Genomic DNA, 23419 nt, shown 5'->3' on the forward strand with positions numbered 1-23419 from the left:
TAATTTTATAATCTTGCTGCACAGGAGGGACGTTTCACAAGGCAACGCCGATCTTTGATGCTGGATATAAAATGTAGGTATACGTTTAATGGCGAGAAAAAAGAAAAAAACAAGTGGGATCAAATGTCCCAAAAATGTAGTTTTCATTCACAGAGGGAATTGAGCATTGTTTGGAGTCAGAGTAGTAATGAATATTGCAGTCTTCCTTTGTTTCTCCCTAACATGATCACTTCTTATTAACTATAGCTGGGTCATATGATAATATAACGAGGGATTAGAGTGTGCTGACAAAATGCCTAATGAAATTTTATGTAAGGTAGATTCTGCTTTGTGCCATTTCCACGCTCTGGTGAAGATGCATCACTTCTATTTCCCTCCTTTCACTGGAACTTCATAACCGTTTACGTGAAAAGTAGGTCGATGACAAACATTAAGACACAGAGGTTTTAAAATTTACAGATTCAAAGCTACAAACGTTTTCCATTATGCCGTTCCTACAATGAAAAGTAATTAAATGAGATGAGTTTTCTTCAGGTGCAGAGTGGCCCCTCCCACACCTATTGCTGCAAACTGCAAGTCAACTGGCAGGAAGAAGGCTTTAACACATTTCATTTGCTTTCAAGATATACTTTGTATAATTGTTATGTCACACAAAACATAGGTAGTCAAAACAAACTAATAACTTCAAACATCCCTGATTTGAGAAAACTAGCTGCCAGGGCAGACAGCCCAATTACTTAACCCCTAAAATATTTTCATTTTCAAAAATGTAGAACCTGTGATAAAAAAATATGTAATGTTACGTAAAAAGCACCATGACAAAAAGGTGCAATATTTTGTGCAAAAGAACTTAAGATTCCAATTATATTAAGCAGCTGTTCCATAATTTACCTGCCTTTAAGACTAAATTAATTAATAAATGTCATAGTTTAAGAACTAAGCACAAATGTAACTAACAACGTTACGTTATTTTAGCAGTTTTCTGAGTAGTATTTGGTTAACAGCAGTTGGATGATGCTATGGATTTGGTCTACATACTGTGTTTTTTTTTAAGGTTTTATTGGCTTTAGTGGCCTTTGTTTGAAAGTTAGTTGACAGAAAAGTTGGTAATGAGAGATGGGGAAAGACATGCAGCAAAGGTTGCCAGGCCGGGAATCGAACCTGCAACAGCCACGTTGAGGACTTAGGCCTCCATACATGGGTTGTGCTTAACCCCTGCGCCACCACAGCATTTTATTTAACTGGATGTTTTTCACATTTTAAAATTCAAAATACAGTTTTTTCAGTTTTGTTAGTTGGTGATACGGTAAAAAAGAAGGTTTTTCAAAGTTCAACTGTCAATTTTTCATTTTTTCCTAAATTTGATGCACTTTTGTCGCACCCAATCATAAGTTTATTTACTGAAATAACTTGATTTAAATTGTACCTTAGCAGGAACAGATGAAATCTATTGTCTGGAGACAATCAAGAGTGAAAAAAGGAACTGCTAACAGGAAGCAGGCATGAACAATAGCTACATTATCCACCTGTAAATCAATCGAACGGTTTTTAAGGCAGCCCTCTTCCTATATTCATTAATTAGACATTTGGAAAGAGGCACAAAACTTTTTTAAAGTATTTAGCAACTAAACAAGTCCCATAATGCAAGAGATCTTCACATAATACACAGTGACAGATGGCGCCGCTTAAAGAACAAATACCATAAATATCACTTAATGGTTTTACAAAAAGGATCAACATCAATAAAACACCAAATATGAGATTTATAGTGATACTATAACAATGTTTACCTTCATTCTGGATTCACCAACACCTGGTCTGTGTATAAAAGCCACATATCAAAGCCAGCAATCCCTGCCGTCTGCTGTCTGCACACAGTGATGAATAACCTCACAGAGGAGCGACGGTCCAGCTTGAACTGAGGGCTGATCCTAAGGAGCTGTTGTGAATAGGCAAAGGCTCATTGTTCTTCTAGCATCCCTACAGCGGCACAAAACACAAAGTGTACAGTACCATGGGCTGGTACTGGCCTACATTAGAGTATGTCCCTCGACAACGTGGAGGAGGGGAACTCATCCACACTTCACACTGCAACTTGCTTTGCTCAATCATTTGGCTGCCTCAAAATGCCACAGACAGATATTTCGTAAATGATTTCTGCAACACCTAGAGTTAAAAAGAAGTTTTGAAAAGTCAAATGACTACCACATGGTACTACCAACGGCAACAAGTGGGAAAGATGCACAACTGACTTTAAACTACAGTTGAAGCCAGAAGTTTACATACACTGAAAAAAAACAACATGCCATTTTTCTCATTGAATTAGATCAGTTACAATTAACAAAATGAAAAGTGATACAAACTTTGCCCAAATTGCCACATTTCCTTCAACAATAAAAGACATTCAGCTCATTTCCTCTCCAAGCTATAAGTTGCTTCAAGTTTTAAACTAACATGGCAAACACATCCAAAACAAAAAAAACACAACCCACTTTAGCCAACATGGTAAACACAAAAGCGTTGTTGGGAGGTACTTTCCCTCAGACATACAGGAACTACTGACGGATGCCACATCTTATCTGTGCCAATGCTAATAGCTAACGCTACGACACTGATGTTTGAGACCATAAAAAGGTCAGCAAAGCTCCTGCACCTGCAACAGTGAAGTAATAAACCTTCCAGAAAAAGTAATATGCCATAATATGTTTAAATATATATGAATAGTTATGAATCCTGCAACGTTCCTTTCTACTGCAGTACAAATTATTGCAGGAAAATGTTAATCAGCTGACAGCTCAGTTGGCTACCAAATAGTGAATCAACTACACAAACCAGTGCAACCTACCTTGCTGCTCTAGTCAATCTCTAAAAAAAATATGCTTTCCATGTTTAATGTCCATGTTTGTTTCAAAGCTCAATTCATTTATAAAATAAAATAACTGAACTTCCATAATATCCATCGAGAGGGAGAAGGTTATTGCTGTTACTAAAGTGCTAATTACAGCTGAAAGAAACTTTGATCACACTGGCATCTCAATAAAAAGACTCTAAATTGAAAGAAAGGTATTTTGGAGGTTTTGAAATGGCAACATTTTAAAATATTAATTTACCTTCACAGCAGTAACCGATCCATACTTATACATGCTTCAAACTTTATTCACATGCAAGTTCAGAGACTTGTTATTCCAAAAAGTCCTACATAGATAGCTTTCACAGGTTATTTTCTAGAACCCCTGAACATGTTGTTTTAAGGTCATAAAAAATTAGACAATTTTAAGCTGCAGCCTAGTAACACTTATCTATAATTAAAGAGAGTTTAAAGCGGTGTCGTCTTAAATGGAGTATGGCATTTCCAGGCAAGTGCACACGGTTTCCTCCCTCCATTTGTGTGTGTGGCACAAACTCTGGCACTTAGACAAAGGTGCTTGATCTGGCCGCTGTTTTCATGTGGAGCCTGGGTTGAAACTTAACTAAACTGCACACTACAATAGCTTTCTCCTCCCACCGGTGGCTGGCATGGAGCCATGCAATACCAATGAGAAGGCAATTACAGTACATCCCACTGCTGACATGCTTTAAAAATCTCCATCTCAGCTACATCCCTACTGATGACATTATCTTTAATAACGGGCTGTGCTACACTAGCTGTAATTGCTATTCAATTAATTATCCTTGGACACCACTTTGGAGGGCAAAAAGACTAATGACAAAAATCAATGTGGCTTTTTTTCCTTTCACTACTAACAGCACATGGTTGATTGTGGTTTTCTCAACAGGCATTTCCTCCAAAAGAAGCGTGACAGTAAAAACAGAAAATTTCTCGCTGTGACCAAGCTACACTACAGGCTTGGCTGGGACCATATTGTGCAACATACACCGGGTAATTTTTTTAAAAGAAATACTACTCATTAAATCTCACAGTGTTCCCCATTCTTAAACCCAGACGATGTCTTCATTAGATTGTTTCATTACTAGATTGACAAAACGTCACAGATGTTGACAGCTCTACCCCGTTTCAACATCCTGAGACAGAAAGCGAAATAGCTGCACACAGTCCAAACACACACAGCTCAAAATTCTCTTCACATCTCACTGCGAACACTCCCGACTAACGCTGAGGCTGGAGTCGGCAAAAGGGAATCTCTGGACGACTTTTTATACATATATGGATGATTTGGAGGACTTCTAAGTGCTACTAGTCTGAAGAAAATGTAGAGATTGAGAAAAGGGTGGAGCAATGTGAGGGGAATTCAAAATAAATGAAGTTATCTGAATTATTTAGAGGTACAAACTGAGAATTCAATCTGGCTTCTGGTTGGAAGTAGAAACTGCCACAAAAAGCTATCTTTGGTGACTTAACCAGAACCGCCCCACTCCTATGTTATCCACACCTGAAAAAGTCTGTCCATTAGGCAGAAAAAGTGACAGACGAGGTGCAAAAAGGCAAGGGTACTGTACCCCTCCGGTTTTCCTCTTGCTTTTAAGTGAGTCACGCAGGGCTCTGCAGTCTCCTCCACCATATTTCATCCGGTTTTTTCTTCGCACCGCCTTCCTCACCACACTAAATATATTTATTATCCCACTGCGTGTTGCAGATGAGCTCCTTTGGCTGAATTTCCATTATTGGACAGAGTGCAAGAGGCCAGACGGAGAACGCAGAGGAGAGAAAGAAATCACAGTAAGCAATTCTGTTCGCCAGCAGCAGGTTCACGGCTGCAAGAATGATGGCGGCAAAACTGTGCACGGCTCTGATCAATACACATTTTTCCTGATCAAACAGGCCGGATGAATCAAGTACCTCTACTTTCCAGGCATGGTTTGTGGCCCCACAAATAAACTATCATGTGCTCAACCACAGGGACAAATAAGCAGTTTCTTTTTTTTTTTTAATCAAAACTGAGTTATGACAATTTTGACATTTTAACTATTACATAACTTTCAGCAAAACCAAGATATCAAAATCATGACAGTCCTGAGAAAAGGCCTTTTCCCCTTTACAGATTGTCACAATTCATTGGTTCAAGTTATAACAGAGTAGGCAAGTAAATACAAAATTTGGGTTTCAAGTTTTCATATTCATTAATTAAAAATAAATTTCCTTAGAATAAAGAGCAGCCCCACCAACCTGGCCTTGAGTGTTTTGCACAACAGCTGCCATCAACCGTTTGAGTCTTTCATATCACCGAAGATACATTTTAGCCCACTTTTATTTGTAAACTTGCTTCATTTTAGCCACAAAATTTAACCAGTTTTACCTTCTTCTTTTTCAAAGCCACCTGTGGAGTTGCTCAAGATTAAGGTAAGGAACTGATTATCTAAAATTTTCTTCCAAGATTTTCTGGTAGAGACCAGGACTCAAGATTCCAGGCCCAGAGCATCATACTGCCACCACCAGGTTTGTCTAATGCTTGATGTTTTTTTCTGAAATGTGGGTAAAGTTTTACAATAGAAGTGATACAGATCTTCCAAAAAGTTCTTCTCGTCTATCCAAAGGAATGTTAATATGGTCTTTATTTTATTTTTTTTTATTGTTTGGTGAAACAGAAATACAATTTTCTGCTGTCTAGGTCTTCATACTGATTAATGAACACAAAGTAAGTGGGGTCTGCGACTTCTTAGAGTAATGTTAAGAGTAAAAAAGAGCAAGAAAGTCACATTTCTCCATGTCTGGAAAATGGCACTCACTGTGGTGTGCTGGAGTCCCAAAGCCTTAAAAATGGCTTTGTAATCTTTTCCAGGTGATAGATCTCAGTTAGAGCTTTTCCACCAGAGCAGTTCAAGTGCTTAACCAGAGTTTATTGTTTAACAACCCGAGAACCCACTTGGAGTCGCGTCATTGCGTCATAAACACCTCATCCAGTAAAAGTTTGTACCAAATCAAAATAACAGACGTATACAAACGATAAGATAAAAACTGTATTGTTCATAAAATGGAAATTTGGTTTAGATCATTTGTCAGATGCCTCCCATAAAAACAGCACATATAAAACATCATAAACATTAATAATAAAAAAACTATCAAATAATAATGTCGTATAATGAATAGGTTTGTTATATTATTTTTGCAGTAATAGTAATGTGTTAAAATAAAGCAATCAGATCATGTTTTACGTTCGTTTAGTGAAAATATACTGTGAAATGGTGGCAACAGGAAACTCTCCTGCGTAGTCAATGGAATGGAGCCTGCAGTCTTTTATTAAACACAATCATCACCGGCTTATTTGAATTTGGTTGTTTACATAAAAACTGATCACTCTGAGAAAGTTTGTTCACATGTGCAGCTCACAGCGCGGCGCCACTCAGCAGGCCAGATGGTAAGAAATGAAAATAGTATACCCCTACTGCTTTTCTGGCAAGTGAGGTCACAAGAAAGTAGCTAAGATTTGTTCAAAAAAAAAAAAAAACTTCTTTTTGGATGCGATACATGTGAACGATCTTGCAGCTTGCTGGGGTTTTCTAACCAATACAGGAGAAAGATGATGATGATGATGATGAGAAACTGAACTCTGTTTGAGAGGAGAAGGATACGCTGCAGGGAGACAGTGAGGGCTGAGAGAACTTTAGTGCAAGCAAAGTGGCAAGCTTTGCTGTCATACTGCAACTACAACATTAAGCAGGTAACGTCGTGACTGTTATGTTTATTGTAGTATATCTAAACTGCAAAAAACAGTACGTCAGCAAACATGCACGTGTGTGGAGTTACTCTCCAAATGTAACTGTGTGCAAGTGTGTATATCAGGCCTGAGGTGTCGTCCTTCCTGACCTGAAACACAGCTTGAGACAACAGAAGCTTTAAAATACAGGCAATTCTTCACACCTTTCCCGCATACCAACACCTTGTGGTAAATAAGGGCCTCAGGCAAGCAGAGGCCATAAATATAGCTTCAAGATGATGATGGAAAACTTAACAAGACAAGAAGAGGTGGATATAAAACAGAAATAAAACTAGAATAAAAACTGTCATGATTTAAATGTCAAACTCCTCAGCATGCATTACAATCAAAGTACAAACCATTCTTGAAACAAATCGTCTCTTTCCAAACAGATCTACCTTTTTATACCCATAGTGGCATAAAGTAACGTAATTATCAGAATAAACAAAGTTCATCAATTGCAAATGTATGATGTGACCAAGACATGGCAGAATGCATCAAAATGTGGACTTGGATGATTCTGACTAACAAACTTAATTATCTTAATGTTCATTTATGACCTGATCGTGAGGAAAACTAAGAAGAGCTAAGTGTGGTACCCAGGCATGCACAGAAAAACCACTCAGATAAGATGTGTAAACCAAACCACAACCTTCAAATTGCTACACTATTACATGTCTGAACCCGGACGTGCAAAACAGTGAACTTCACACCTTCATCATAAGTAATAAAAATGTTCTTCACAAAAATAACAAAAGTAATTCTTCCCAAAAAAAACAAAGTGTTAACAAAATTGCCATTTCTCTTCATAATTTTTTCTTTCCTTTCCTAATTAATACAACAACGGTGTAAATTTCAAACGGCCGGAGAGGAATTTGTTCTGTCTGAAAGCCTCAAATTGTGCGCTTGCGAACATTATTTTATGCTTTACTTTTCATAAGCAAACACCGCTTTTCATTTCTTCAATTTAGAGTTGCAGGTGCTGCATGTCTCATTGATTTTAGACACACAAGTTATCTTACAAGTTATGACTGTGGGTAGTTGGAGTTTTTCACACTTTCCCAGTGGGAAATGCGACTTCGGATGGCGTTCCAGTTGATTTTTCTGACTGGAACGCAGCACATGTCTTCTCCTCTTGTGTGTCCTAAGTAGCCTCATTTCCAGCATATCCACACAGATCTTTTTATTTCTTTGTGACAAATAACATAGACCAAAAGTTGGGCAATGTCTGATCCGAGCAGCAGCAGTCAAATGTTCTTTCACCACCATCACGTCGCTGAATGATGTTTTTATGTGGCCCTAAAATCCATGTGATCTGCAGAGGAGGCTCATATCCACTGCTGTGCGGTGAAAGAATGCGTGTGTTGGGTGGATCTCTTGTACTGGGCTCTTAGCTTGTTTATTTTTAAGTTTCTTCAAAGAACTTGTGTTTGGTTTCGTAGTGATGTTTAAAATTCCCGTTTTTGATCAGCTCCACAGCTTCACAGCGTATGAACCCAAACTGGTGAGTTTGGCTTCTCTGACCAACTATAAACACTATAGATACCATAATGAGTGGTTTATCGCCACAGTTTTACAATAAAACACAAGGTGACGAAGCTAACCTCCCTCTGCTCTAAAGCCAGTTTTACAATGGAACTGGGAAGAGTTTAGGAGTCATATAAGGACAATTTCTGTGGGGAATTTTTCTGCATTTCCTTTTGTTCTCACATGAGCTTTATAACAGCAGTTTTACTGCAAAGATAAAAAAGCTTGCAGGTCAAGAATAACAGAGTGTTTCTGCCTATAGCACACAAGAGGAAGGACATGATGCACGAACTACTGTACAGTGCAAAAGTAAACAATTGGTGGAAACAGCAGCTAAGATTTGTTGTATTGGTTAAAACTATAGTTTATTATAAGGTAAGTGAGCAGATTAGTTTTACAACAATTAGACACAAGTTAGGGGCATGTGCTTCAAAATGTATATATTTATCCAATCCCTTTATTTTCTATTAAATACAAAACTGTCTCCAACATGTAACTTGTAGCACATTTTCTTGTTGAGGCCGTTTCTTACAGCTAAATGCATGTATTGGTAGTAATACTTCCCAACCAACAATAGTACTTAAAATAATCTGGAGGGCAAATGTTAAGAAGAAACATGATGATCCAATTTACTCCTGAACACAGAATTAGGCAAGAATCCGTATTCCAGACTCTACAAATAACTATTAGGTGGATTTTTTTTATAGCACATTGTTCTTTTTTTAAATTGAAAAGAAACATCAATTGTGTTTATGTCTGAGAATTTCCTACCATTGTGCACAAGATGAAGGCACCTGGAGAGAGTTTCTCTTCTTCTCCAAAAAAGCCAAACTTCAGCACTAAGGCTACAATATGGTCTTATTCACTAAAAGTTGAAATATAAAGTAGAAACTTGATGCGTAATTTCACTGAGCTAGTGAGTAGGAGGAGATTTAATAGTTACCATGGTGCAAAAAGAAATTTTTATTTTTTTTATGCGAATGTTCTACAATCCTATGACTGAAGGCAGGGGCTCCCACAAAGAATACTATCACATTTCCACCAGGCTCCACCTCTCGCAGATCACACTGCTGCCTTCAAGGCCTTGAACGAACATCAAAGGAAGCTGTGGTTTTTTTTGCATTCCTGTCAAGAGCATTACAACCACTGGAGCCTCCCTTCCTCTCAAGGAGCCCTGCACCACACATTCCCTCAGCCATGTTTCATGAAAAGCGTCAAGCAGGACACAAAAAGCTTCCTCTGTTTCATTCGGTTTGAGCAGTCACTCTCGATCTTTCTGCCTCTTCGTGAAGCTTGCGCACCTCCCGTGGGCAAGGGGAGGGTGCTGTGAATCAAGACGAAGAGAGCCAGAGTCTGAGATAACGGCACGGTGCGCATCAGTGACAGTGTTGCTGGCTGCTCTGCACAAAATATTATTTACAGCTCGCACTGAGGAGAAATTACAGGAGCAATCCTCTTCAGAAGCCGGAAAATCAGCTGACCTGGCAACACTTAGAGTGGGGCTAGGAGGAGGGTCAGGCACTATAATTATTATATTGCCTCTCCTTCTTCACTGTCAGTATCTATACTGCTCACACAGCGTGCTGAGGATTCAGCCCACCGGTGACAACAAGTAACTGGTGCATTAGTGAATGATAAAGTGGCAGTAAATGGGCTTTAGCGTTCATAAACCCTGCAGATAGTTACCCACTTTCAGGAAGCATTCTAATGATTACCACAGGAGATAGAAACGGCTTTATGTTAATTAAATCTTTGTGTACATGATATTGTTGGCTTAAACAGAAAAAAGTAATTAGGCGCCTATAATAAACCATTAGACGCAAACATAAAGTCATAATGGCAAAAGCCTCTTTTTCCACTAAACCACTATCAGCTTTTAAAGCAGAGTTATAATGTATTTTAAGTGGAAGTCTAGTTTAAATGGCATTGCGGTTGTTTTTAGAACTGCCACTTACTCTATGATCTGTATGTCATTATTATCAAGTCCAAATATGAAATATAAAATATGAGGGTCCTTAAATGTCAATAAACTACAGCAGAGAAAAATCTGCAAGACATCAAAGGAATGTAGAAATAATGTTAAAAACACAATGTTTTGTTTGAGTCTCCCAGCTGTTGATGATTGGTTCAATTACAGACATCTCATAAGTTTAAGGTTTTTACTTAAGTCTCTGTAGACTAAAATGGAGTGGATGGTTTTGCTATTGCATGTTGTTTGTTTTAGGAATAGTTATGATGAAAAAGAAAAAAAAAACTCTGGTTGGAATGTGCAGTTGATCAACTTTGTATTCTAATTTTGATTTGACTCCAAATGATCACAAACCCTTAAAAAAAGAAAATAAAAAAATAAAAAATAAAATAAAAAAACTGTTATTCAAATTTTATGTTTGTCAGCGTGTAGAAAACACAGATGAAGAAAGTCACTGTAAAACTAGAATATTGTGATTTTCTTTTAAATAATTGGATGTAATCTTACAAACAAGCTTTCCAAACAAATAAAATTGTTTATCCATATAGTGTCTAAGACATTAGTCTATAAAGTGTTTTCCAGATTGTAAAATATTTTAATTTACCAACAAGCGAAAACTAAACAAAACCCCAAATACATGCAAAATCTGTAAACTGCATTTAAAAAAGAGGTATACTTTATTTTTATTATGAGTGTGCATATACACCTACACAGATTATGATGAAAGAAACTTATAAATAGTGGGAGAGATGCTCTGCAGAGCACCAAAAAACCTGTGCTGCCATCTAGACACAGACAAGGAGTTTCTAAAACAAAATCCAAAACACAACATGTGAGAGTGCAATCATGTCTCCACAGGTTTCTACATGCGGTCATGTGACATTTGAATTCACCACTTTTTCACGAAGTGAGCTCCCAGCCTCATGCAAAGCTGTCAGACACTGACAACCCCCTGATAACCCTCCACTCTCCCCACTTGGTTCTGTGGAAATCATGCTAGGTGTGGCAGCCTTTTGCAAATCAGGTCATTTACATCACTGTGCAGCAAACTACACCCATAACAAATCCCCCTTTTCTGTCCTTAGCCTACTTTGCAAATAAATCTATGAAGTTATTATTTGTTAGCAAAAAAATGTAACATTTGGAAGGATATTATATGTTAAGGTCTGGGTGAATGGACACTCCTATGCTCTAATAACAAATATTAAGACTTAGGCAGAGTGGTGCAAGAAACATGATCATGGAAAAAAGGACAAAGAAAAATATGGGTTCATATGTACTGATAACAATATTGTAATATTTAACAATATCACAGGTCAATGTTTTCTTAAAATCTTGCAGCCTAAACATAAATACCCAGATATGGTCCTCTCAATTTCCAACACAAACTTTTTATTAAAACTAATGAAAACCAATTTATATCAAAGTTTAACCTTCACTCTTTAAAATGGGGGAGATTCCACCTTACATGTTTCACTTTGGGGGGACTGATGTTCTTTGGGAGCGGGTTTGTCTGCAGGTCGTATATTGTCTAATACACGGTATTAATTTGTTGTCTCCTTCTACCTTCCTGTTTGTCATTTTAGGTGCTCTCTCCTGTCTCTTTGCCCGTTTTGTTTTCTCTGCTTCATCTCTCTGACTTCATAGCACATGGGTTTAAGGAAAATTATATTTGTTTGCATGAAAACTATTGAGGAACAAATAGTACTACAGTTTTACTTTAGTTGAAGACATTTATTTATGTTCCTTCTTTCTCTACTTTTTCTGTAATCGTCTGTGTCTCAGCTGTGTCTCCTCTCCATAGAAACTTTGTCGGAAAAAAAATATTTTAACAAAGTAGGCAAATTGTTCACAACACATGTGACACATAAGTTAAAGTATTCACATTGCTATAATTTGTTGCCTTTTTCATCAACTCTTGTGGTTGCTTTTATCTGTTCTCACTCCCATGCTTCATTTCTTTCCAAAAAATAATTGTTTTTGAATTAATTAGCCAGATGCTTCATCGTTTCTATGGAGGACTGATCCTGCCAAAATTGGCAATAAAACTAGGAATAAGTAAATGGCTTGATAATGCATTTAAAGTAGCAAGTATTGCATCCAAAAAATACAAACTTTCCCAACTTAGAAGCTGACTTTGAATTTCCACCCATCAAGTTTCATTTCCCAGCTCTTCCCCCCTTTATGACTTTACCTGCTACAAAGAAAGAGGTCAGAAGGAAAAACAAGAGAAAAAAGAAAACAAAAACTATAAATTAATAAATAAACGGACAGAGAAAGTAGGAGGGGAAAAAACTCACGGTGGAAAGACAACAGGTGGAAATAAATCAATATATAAATGAAAATAAGTGACAGTAAATTAAAAATACAGACTATTGAATACAGGACCTTAGCTCTGGTAAGAAACTTCTGACATCTGTAGCCTATCAGTTGTACCCTGTCACCTGGATGTAGGGCTGAAACGATTCCTCGAGTGATTCAAGTACCTCGATTATTAAAATTCCTCGAGGAAAATTGACCTGCCTCGAAGCTTCGTTAATTTATGTTTTATCATTTAGCGCACCGTGTTTCAGCCGGAACATTATTTGCGTTGAGCGGAGCTCTGACTTCCGCCTCTGAGTTGTTGACGGAAGCTACGTGTTAGCGGCATAACGTCCAATCTTCAAGTTCGGCCCGCGGGGATTTTACTGATTGGTGATAATTCCGGGTTTTCATCGTTTTTTTGTGGGACCAATAAACATCCTTAAAAAGACCGGCGCGATGCCGGGAGTTCGGCAGCCTTTCTGCTCCGGAGCTGCTGGTTGAACGGCGGGAAGAAGCTGAGGAGGATTTATACAGGTGAGTGGAGAGACTGAACACGGCGGGCGGCTGAGGGTTGATGCTTACAGGGTAAGTGCAGCTTTACGGACGAACCGCACAATAAACTTATATCATCCCGGTCTGAACAAACGGGAGGCGGAACATGGCTGGTAGATGAGTTTCTGAACGGAGGAGCCGTAAATATCCCGTGTTGCTCCCCCGGTCTACAAAAAAGTAACTGGTAGGGAAGCTCAAATGTGGAAAAAATAGACTAATGTTGATATCCGATAGTAACACTGGTGTTATGGAAGATTTACCAATATTTTATTTCATAATTGTTTTTATCCGATTACTCGATTAATCGTAAGAAAAATCTATAGATTACTCGATTACTAAAATAATCGTTTACAACAGCCCTAGTCTGGATGTGTGTGTGTGTGTGTGTGTGTGTGTGTGTGTGTGTGTGTGTGTGTGTGTGTGTGTGTGTGTGTTATATCCTGAAGAAATGACACTATAAAAATCACCCCCAAACTATAAAGGAGTGTTTGGCTTCACAATCCTCTCAAGCTGCCATTTTTCTTGTTACTTATTCACCTGTTTTGCTACACTTTTTCCTTCCATTAAACTTTTCTTTTATGCTTTTAGATGCAGCACTTTGTGATCACCCATTTTATTGAGCAATGAGCTGTTGTGGCTTATATTCTTGTGGATTGACTGTCATCTGAATCACTGTCAAGTCAGGCGTTTTCTTTGTGATTCCGTTGACAATAACATTTCTGGAACGTTAAAAATCTAACCAACCTAGAGTTAAATTTACCAGAAATACATATCCTTCTGGTAGTAAAGACTTCATTTGATACAAGTTTCACATTTTTTAATTTAATTACTGAAATAAATTAACTTGTTTAAGTTGGTTGTAGATGCACATTTTTAGGTGAAGAAGCTGCTGAGAGCAAAATAAATTAAAGCGCTATCTCGCGTCACCTGCTACCAGCATTAAATGGTCCTTTACTTTAGTATGTGCAGTGTTTCATGGAAAGCCTCCGAGGAGAACTAAAATCGCTGAAATGAAATTAAATCTAAGTTCTTGATAGAGAAACTTTTCAGAGCTGGGACCCCAGCCCGATGAGCCCCTTCAGGAGGTCAAAACGAAACTAAAGCACATGGCGCCGGAGTGAAATGTCCACTAGTGACCTGAGTGGACGGACTTCACTTTACACCCGCATAGTTGTGTAGTAAAATCCCTGGTAGATAAAAGGACAATTGCATAAAAGCTGCCTGGTTACCCAGTGAGAGCTGGGAAGTGCCTGCAACAGTGTTTTGTTGTAAAAGCAAACAGGACGTGTTGTGCCATTCTGGCGCGTTTTAACGACCGTAAACACAACCTCTACAGCTGGAAGTCCAGTCTTAGCTTCCTGTCGTTCCACATTTTATCCATGGAGTTCAGGACAGCTGTGAGTCATAAGCTAATGATGTGTGCGTAATAATGATGCCAATCACACATACCAAGCGGTTCAGTCTCCTCCGAAGCATCCTCTTGTTTCGTCCTCCTGTCCGCACCGATGAACTCCTCTGATTCAACAGACGCCTCCTGCCTGGGCTCCGCTTCAGCTCCTCCGGGGAATAACTTTACATGTATATATGTTAGTTACTGCGCTAGCTCCTTGGCTATCTACTCTCTACTCTAACGTTAGTTCTAGCTATATGGAAGGCTGGAGCGATGCTACATGGTTTCCATTTTGTTTGGTTTCGGTATCTTCGCACCATTCGCATTCTCTCCGCCGCGTTGAATGTTTTCCGCGTTGCGGTGTTACTAGTCGCGCTCTCCGCGGCTCAGGGCTGAAACAGTCGCTGACATTTCGCTCCGTGCCCTGTTGCTGCTTTGACTCCGACAAATCATTTGTCGCTCCCGGGTTGGCCTCGCTGCTGACCGAAAAGCTGCCCGCCGATGCGGTGTTGCAACAACTAACTTATCGTGTCAGTCCCTGAGCGCAGGTCTTCCTCTCCTCCTGTCAAACAATTTTCACTCAGCAGCAACCCACGGACGTTCCCTCGTTTGCAAGCTCCACCCGGCGAAGGTGCGGTGACTAAAGCTCGCACTGCATTCTGGGTGATGTAGTCCCCACTCAGGATTTCCACACGTTCTTAAGAAGCTACTTTTGGCTCCTGTGGCAAATAAGAAATGTACGGAAGAGGATTAGGGCCACTGGGGAAAAAAATTTAAAAAGTTCTGACTTTAATCTCAGAATTCTGAGATTAAAGTCAGAATTCTGAGATTAAAGTCAGAATTCTGAGTTTAAAGTCAGAATTCTGAGAAAAAAAGTCAGAATTCTGAGTTTAAAGTCAGAATTCTGACTTTAATCTCACAATTCTGAGTTTAAAGTCAGAATTCTGAGATTAAAGTCAGAATTCTGAGATTAAAGTCAGAATTCTGAGTTTAAAGTCAGAATTCTGAGAAAAAAAGTCAGAATTCTGAGTTTAAAGTCAGAATTCTGACTTTAATCTCACAATTCTGAGTTTAAAGTCAGAATTCTGAGATTAAAGTCAGAATTCTGAGATTAAAGTCCGAATTCTGAGTTTAAAGTCAGAATTCTGACTTTAATCTCAGAATTCTGAGAAAAAAGTCAGAATTCTGACTTTAATCTCAGAATTCTGAGATTAAAGTCAGAACTGTTTTGTTTTTTTCCAGTGGCCCTAATCCTCTTCCGTAGAAATGTGTTTCATTATCAGGGGTAGTTTTAGCAATATTTCTGCGTAAAATATCTTAAACAGAAAGGTTACAAAGTACCAGGCTTCTTTTACAAACTACAAGGCTTCAAACTATGTGTTTTATATCTTAAAGTGGACAGTGTATCTTTATTTTCTTTGCCATATTGAAATGCCTCACTCACCTGGTCTCATTTTACAAAATATGTTTAGATGATTTGTTTTCTAAAGTTTAAAAATAGAAATCAATTTTAGTTTAGCTTCCTCAGCTCTGAAAATAAACATTTTATTTTGTAGAGGTTGACAAAATATTTTACGGCTCTAGCCAGTTTTTATTTTATTGCATTGGCAACAAAAGTAGCTCTGAAATTAAATGTTTGCTGACAAATAAGGAAAAGCAATAAAAATTAATCAAAAAGAACTATAAACACGCAATAAAGAGCACAAATACTATTTGAAAAAAATATATCAGGGCTGAAATTCTCAATTTGATCAATAAAAGTCAAACTCTAAATGTTGAACATTTTATTGTTCTTAAAGTATTTCCCAGGTCCCTAAAACAGTGGGAAGAATTTTGATACAGCTTATTATTTTTATTAGAACTGTACATTGTACCCCAAATTATTTACACCCTTAGCAAATTTATAGGATTAAATTAATCTTTTAATTTTACAAACATGTTTCCTCTGACTGGAAGCAATATTAAAGTTTCTGGATGGCCCAGCCACAGTCCTGACTTTTCAACCTAAAAGTCAGAAGCTTTTTGCTTTTTATCTTTTTACCAAAGATAAAAAAACAAAAAGCTGGTCAGCAATCGAAGGGTTTACTGTCATGCCAAAAAAGATTTTTTTCGCTGGTCATTAAGAAGGATACATTTTGATATACCATTTTTACGTAATAGGTCAAATTAGAGAAATTTCCTTTTTTTAATGTATAAGTTATTTACACTGTTTTATTTATTTTTTTGACTGCCTCATTTCAAATTAAAATAAACTTCCTAAAGGTTTGGAAATTATTTCAAAACAAGATCAGTGTGGTGGTATAAATAACTTTAGGCTCAATTGTCAGACTTTTTGAACAGTTGCATTTTTCTACACCACAGAAAATAAGACCACTCCACAGAAGCCATCTGGTTAAAAAAAATCACTTCCCTCAGGAAATGAGCTTTTTATTGAGTGCCGAGTTACATTTGTAAAGCTCAAAGCTTGAAAAATGAACGGTGTAACCTCACAGAGCAGCAGGAGAAGGATCAACAAAGATTTCACAGCATTTCAAAGAGTCAACAAACGGAGTGAGAAGCATCAAGACATTCAAAGAGAACCACAAGCCTGACAGGGGAAGGAAGTGAAAAACTTCAAAGACCCTGGAAAGAAAACTAGCGAGAGATGTCCCTGAGGACCTCTGAACAACAATTTAATGTAAAGCATTAAATTCACACTCCAAAGTTTAGAAAACACAAGTTAGAACTTAAAGCTTAAGTTATCAACTGCATTATTCATGTTATAATCCAGAGAGTTGTGGTGTAAAAGAAATCAAGACCGATTTAAATCTAATTACAAACTTTCATGTATGTAAATGCAATTATTCAACTATTGTAATCTAATTCAACGTAATCCAGTCCCTCCCATCCAGTCCAGTACATGTATTTCCAGTTACGAATTGCATAATTGCCTTTTCTAAGAAAAGATAACGAAAGTAGCGTTACCAGCTCTGACAACAATGTTGATCTGCTTCAGTTTTCATTTTCAGAGGCATCCAGTAAAACTGCATTTGATTCCTCAGTGGAAATATGATTTGCTGACGGCTTATTTGCATCATGTGCCATGAGCTGTGTGACCAGAGCTGCTTTGCTTGTGAGTTTGCATTTTGCCTTTGGTAAATCCAAGCAATTAGAAAAAAAAAAACAAGGATGAAAGGTCAGATGATTGCAAAAGTGAAAAGGTTATTAGAAGAGATAATTGTAATTAGCTCATCAATGTACATACAACTGTTTTACATTAAATCACTCTCAACCGTTACGATAATAAAACATTTGCTAAATGAGGAAAGAATTGATTTTTCAACACATTTTTTTTTCTTAATATTCAAACAGTTTAAATGTATTTCCTGATAGAAATGCATTTAAAACTGAAAACATTTTAGGTTTCCTTTTACACACTTCTTACAATATCTCACTGCAATCCTGGGCCATTTCTCTGGACAGAACTGGTTTTACTGGTTCAGATTTTTAGGCTCACAACTTTTCTGTTCTGATCACAAACCTTTCATGGTCCTCCTGCATGCAAATTGTGCGGCAGCAGAGCAACCTCTCTAATTCACAGTTGGATTAACGTTGTCAGGACTGCAAACTTCCCCTTTTCCCTCTAAATTTAAAAATTATAAGGACGATCACACACTTCAAAATCACCTCCAAAACAAAAGAAGAAAGAGTTTGTTTGTTTTTTGCTTTTAGTCTGTGGTTGATTCACACATTTGGCCCAAAATTCACTCATATCTAAGACAAAAAGTATGGCGACTCAACATTGCCATGCTGTTTATGACTGTATATCCAGTAATTGTTTGAAAAGAGGAATAAGGCATCTTCAAGCATCTGGAAATAGTATCCAAGCCTGAATTAAACTTGTGGAGGTTTTAGTAATCTTTGTAAATCACGTGGTGTCTGAGTTGTCCCTAATTTGCATCCACAGGTGCCAGAGAACTCAGATGATCTGAAAGAACCTATTAGAAGCCTAGAAAGCCTTGACATCATCAGCTGGACTTTCCCAAATAGCTTAAAGGTGCAGTAATCTTTAGTGTTGACATGTGAGTTTGAAAAAAATCTTACATACAGCATAGCTGACGTAAAACAGAAAACTTTTAGTCTGATTTAATGTCAGACTGTAAGAAACAAAGTGAATATCAATATCTCTTTTTTCAATTGTATGTCTCAAATTCATTGTATGTATTTTAAGTAAGTGGACATTTCCAGACACATTCAACCAACAAACTAAAGGAAAATCACTGAAGCAGTTTAAAATTCCAAACATTTGTTCTAAAACAGTTTTTGAACCTGGTGAACAATATTTAAAATACTTAACCTCCCTTTTTCATATGGTACTCCTTTTTTATTCATTTTTTTTTTTTTTACCTTTTTTACCTTATCAATAATTTGAGGCCATTCTTACCGGAAATTACATAAAATACCACATAATAATGCTTCTGTATTAAATATTAATATAAAGCAAAGTTTTTTCTACATCAAGTTTTGTTCTTTCCATTTGATTGCTCCTCTTGTGCTATATGGTATCCCTGAAAATTATGTAGATATATATTTTTTAATACTTTAAGTGCTGAAAATAAATACGTAAAATAAATACGTAGGGGGAAAGCAGCTACAAATATGGACTTATTGCATAACGAGGAAGTGTTACATCATCACACCACATCGCTGAAATATCCACGCTCTAAAGTTAAACTATATCTCCATCTAGTGGATAGATAAAGCATTGCACTCACCTGTAGGTAGATTCAATATTGTTTGAAAAATTCCTGTTTAGGATCCTGGCAGACTGGCACAGTGTTACTACAGGGGGACAGCAAACTATTGAAAAACAGAAGCTTGCAGTCAATCAGTTCTAATCACCAATTTATCTATAAATGAGCACAATTTTACACAGAATGACGTGGGCATTGTTTCATCCTAAACTAATTACTAAACGCTGAGAAAAGCAGTCTTGTTTTGTTTTTGATCTGCTTACTTCAACAAACGGTTAAGTAGACCATCTGAGTTACTTTTATAGTACTAGATTTTTAAGTTTCACACAAATATTCTCGTAGTTACAATGTGATGTTTGGCCAGCAGGTGTCAGAAACTCCTTTACATCCCTCGACCCTACCTGTCTAAATGTATTTACAGCTATATAAAAAATAGACAATAGCTTTGTGTTTTCTTTCTAAGAGGTTTTCTAAGTTAACGAAAGATTAATATTGAAGTGCTGTGGTGGTGCAGGGGCAGGGCACAGCCTATGTGTTGAGGCCTTGGTCCTCATGGCTGTGGTCGGGGGTTCGATTCCCAGCCTGGCAACATTCACTGCATGTCTTCCCCCTCTTTCCTGTCGGACTACTTTCAAATGGGGGCCACTAGAGTCAACAAAACCTTTAAAAAAAGAGTAATATTAATTGGACTGTAGAACAAAATAGACATAAATATATGCTTTTAGAATAGAAATTAATTGTGAAAGCGTAAAGTGAAAATGTAATCTCAGGTTAACATTGCTCCATATTAAAAGTTAGATCTATTTTCCTTTCTCCCAGGGTGGATGTCATAAAATGTTTTAAATGTATGAAGCATTGTTCAGATTTTCTAAAGCACATGGCAATTCTACACACACGCTCCTGAAGAGTTATCCAACTATTCATTCAGTCTCTTTAAACAGATGATAGTTTGTTTCATTGCACATAACAAAATGCCGAGATTCAAACTGGTGATGAGAAATCCCACTAAGTCCTGCGTCAAAGAGTTTGAAGTAAAAAAACTATGTAAATTATATTATTTTAAACTTTTTTCATGACAGGAGACCAAAAAGGTCGTTTCCACTTACAAAATTGGTAATACATTAATAGCCAAAAAAAAAGAAAAACAGAAATATGTTTGCTTTATGTAAATATATTTTTTTTCTTTGCAGATAATTGATGTGAAATGCTTGTAGCCCAGGATGTCCACATGGTGGCGCCCCTGGAACATCTATGAGACGTCACACACTTGTTGCACTGAGAGTAAGACCAAAAGAAAAGTGCTGATTATACTTTGTCCATAGTTAGTATTTTTATTATTTACAGCTAAATATAACTGTGGAATTTGGTGTAAATAGAAAATTTCCCTGAACAGAGTGTAGCTAAATAAATTATAAAGTTTACAACAACAACAACAACAACAACAACAACAACAACGAACTTGTAGATAAATCTCTGTGGTCCAGTTTGGTTCATTTTTGCACGGAAATGTGATCTGTTATAATGAAAGATTGGACAGTTTGTTTTTACCTGGTAACATTGAACTTAGTGTTAGAAATTTTTGCTGAATAATTCAGATTTTATTAAAAAAAAACATGTTATGATTAATTAAATGAAAGGCAAAAACTAGTTTTTCATGAACAGTTTCATTCATTTGAACATTCATATCCCGAGACAATGGAGCAAATAAGCTTCTATCTCACTCTGTGGTTTTAAATGAGGCTAAAATTATTTTTCATTTGCTAAATTAAATATATAAATGTATTTTTTTTAGTTTCTTTGGAAATTCAAACCCTCACAAAGACAAAGACAATCCTTCCTTTAAACTTCTTCAAGGTTAATTAGCAGCATTTGAGTTAACTGGAGACAGACTTGTGAATATATGTTATTCACAACTCAAACACAGCTGCTTCCGTCTCTGTCATTATATATATATAATGACATATATATATATATATATATATATATATATATATATATATATATATATATATATATATATATATATATATATATATATATAAAAGGAAATCCAGTAAGATATCAGTAACTGTGGATTTCTGGAAGTCTGGGTCAACCTTGGTTACAATTTCCATATGTGTGAAGATGCTGCATTCATTTGATGAATCCTTAATACAAGTAAAACCACAACTGGATTGTCATGTCATCAAATGGATCAGGAAGGAATCTGTATGTATGTCACTTTCTGTATCTGAGAGATTAAAATGTGAATAAAACACACAAAAAAAGCGAAAGACTTTGTGGAGATGTCGACTGAATCGAATGCATTCAAGGCCGAAAGAGAAAAACAGTTTGCATATCCACTCAGAAACCAAGACTATCATGTTTAGAGAAGAGATGGACCAGAATTTGGCTATGAAGGTGATTGTTGCATTTGAAAGGAAGACATTTGCCATCCTCAGAATATCCTTCTGACTGAAATAAGAGCAGTAGAATAAATTTGTCTGTTTTTTTTTTTTTTACTGCAGGAGGTACTGGTGCATTTTACAAACTAGACGGCATCCTGACGAAAAACCATTATTCGGAATTGTTAAAAGAAACATCTAAAGACGTCGACCAGAAAGTTACGGCTTGAGAGCAAACACATCTTCTTAATAGATAGTGACTGCAAACATACTGCCAGATATGTTCAAAACTGGCTTCTGGCTCATTAGATCAAAGTTTAAGAGAAGACACCACAAAATCTTTAATCTCAGTTCCATGCTAAATAAATAAATAAATAAATAAATAAATAAATAAATAAATAAATAAAGTGAAATGTACAGAAAAGATCTGTTCTCTCTGGAGAAAATGGGTCAAAACTCAAGTTTGTCTGAAGGCCAAAACTTAAAGCTACTGTGAGAAAATGTATGAAAAGTTCCTCAAAATGTTTTAGCCAGACAGTTTTAAATGCAATTCTAACCGATACTAAGAAAATGTAAATTTTACAAATAATATCTATTCCATCTCTTGTTATTCTGAGGTTTGGCAAGAACTTGGAAACATGCAATTTATTTAAGTCTAGAGAACAAAAGTTACAGTTTTTACAGAGTGTAAGTAAATATCTGGAAAATAAAGGCGTTTCAAACAGCTGATCTCAGACAGCTGCAGATTTACCGCTCTAATGTTCAGAGCAGCGCAGAATCTGCTTCTGTTTGCTCATTTTCTGTGTGTTTCATCACCAAACCAAAGCACAAATATTGTCTCCAGGTTTGATGATGATTCTGCTGAAGCAATAATCTAAAACAAGGGCAGACCAACAGAATGATGTCCCACCAACAATATGACAAACAGGAGGTGAGAATCAGCTTCTTGAACATACTTCAAAAACTTACTCCTATATTGGAACACTTTACATTTAAATTTTATCATCGGACTCTGAACAGAAATATAGAAAACACACATCAGTTTCTTGAAAATGATTTTAAAAAGTAGCATTTATCAGCAGGTCCAACTTGCCAGGCCCACAAGGCAGCTTAGAACCAGCAATCAAGTAACAACAGCTATATTTAAAGATGTAGAAAATGTGTATCTATTTAATCATTGTTGCTTTGTTTCATTGCATGGCCTTTTCATGTTTTCTTGGGAAATGTCCAAATAATAACTATTTTTATCGTCACGCTTTGCAGGGACAAATTAGCCTTTTAAATCAAGGCTAATTTGATTTGAAAGGCCATTTCAAATCAATGACATTTTTTTCTTCATCCTATGAAATAATTGTAGAAACTATGAGTTTCGGTCAGTATCCCCTTCTCAACATATGTCCTATACAAAGTTCAGAGACAGCAGCAGGTTGTGTTTTCTTCTTGGCGAGGGCTTCTGGATGTAACGTACAGTAGCTGTTGGACATTCCTCTAGTGGTTCTAGCTCTGGTCGTCTCATTCGTAGATCTGAATTCAAACTGACAGCCCCTGCAGAGGAGTCGGGAGACTTCCCCAGCCATCTGTCTTAAAGCGGCCCCCCTCTTCTCTCCCTCCACACATCCCTCATTCCCACACTGGGTCTTTGTCAGCAGTTCCTGTCCCTGGACTAGGCGTGGCGTGCGCTGAGGCCAGGGCGACCGTGGGTGCTTTCAGAGGCACCTGCAGATGGGACAAAGGGCCAAGGGTGCTGGGGCTGAAGACAGATTGATGCTTTGTGCACTGAGGATGGAGAGAGCCCGAGTGGGAGAGAGGGGGGATAGTTAGCTGAGAAGTTTTCAGGGAGAGGATTTTAGGGGGAACAGGGGCGAAGGAGGGGGGAGGTCTGTCACTCCGGTCTGTGTGAGTCCAAG

At 37.2% G+C, this 23419-nt stretch overlaps 1 protein-coding gene across 6 annotated transcripts in view; it reads right to left on the reverse strand.

The window, feature by feature from the left end:
- The window catches only part of atp11c (ATPase phospholipid transporting 11C (ATP11C blood group)), a 53458-nt gene extending 38422 nt beyond the window's left edge, over positions 1-15036 (reverse strand). For 5 of the 6 annotated variants that reach the window (XM_008420745.3, XM_008420744.3, XM_008420741.3 and 2 more), the window contains exon 1: positions 14455-15036. In XM_008420745.3, coding sequence (XP_008418967.1) covers positions 14455-14481 — 27 coding nt within the window. In that variant the 5' untranslated portion in view covers positions 14482-15036. Of the gene's footprint in view, positions 1-1790; positions 1900-14454 lie in introns of those variants that run through there. The other variant, XM_008420743.3, reaches the window with a different exon arrangement.
- Positions 15037-23419: the final 8383 nt, after the last annotated feature.

Source organism: Poecilia reticulata, chromosome 10, assembly GCF_904066995.2.
Source record: "Poecilia reticulata chromosome 10, P_reticulata-male-v2, whole genome shotgun sequence".
NCBI classification, from domain to species: Eukaryota; Metazoa; Chordata; class Actinopteri; order Cyprinodontiformes; family Poeciliidae; genus Poecilia; species Poecilia reticulata.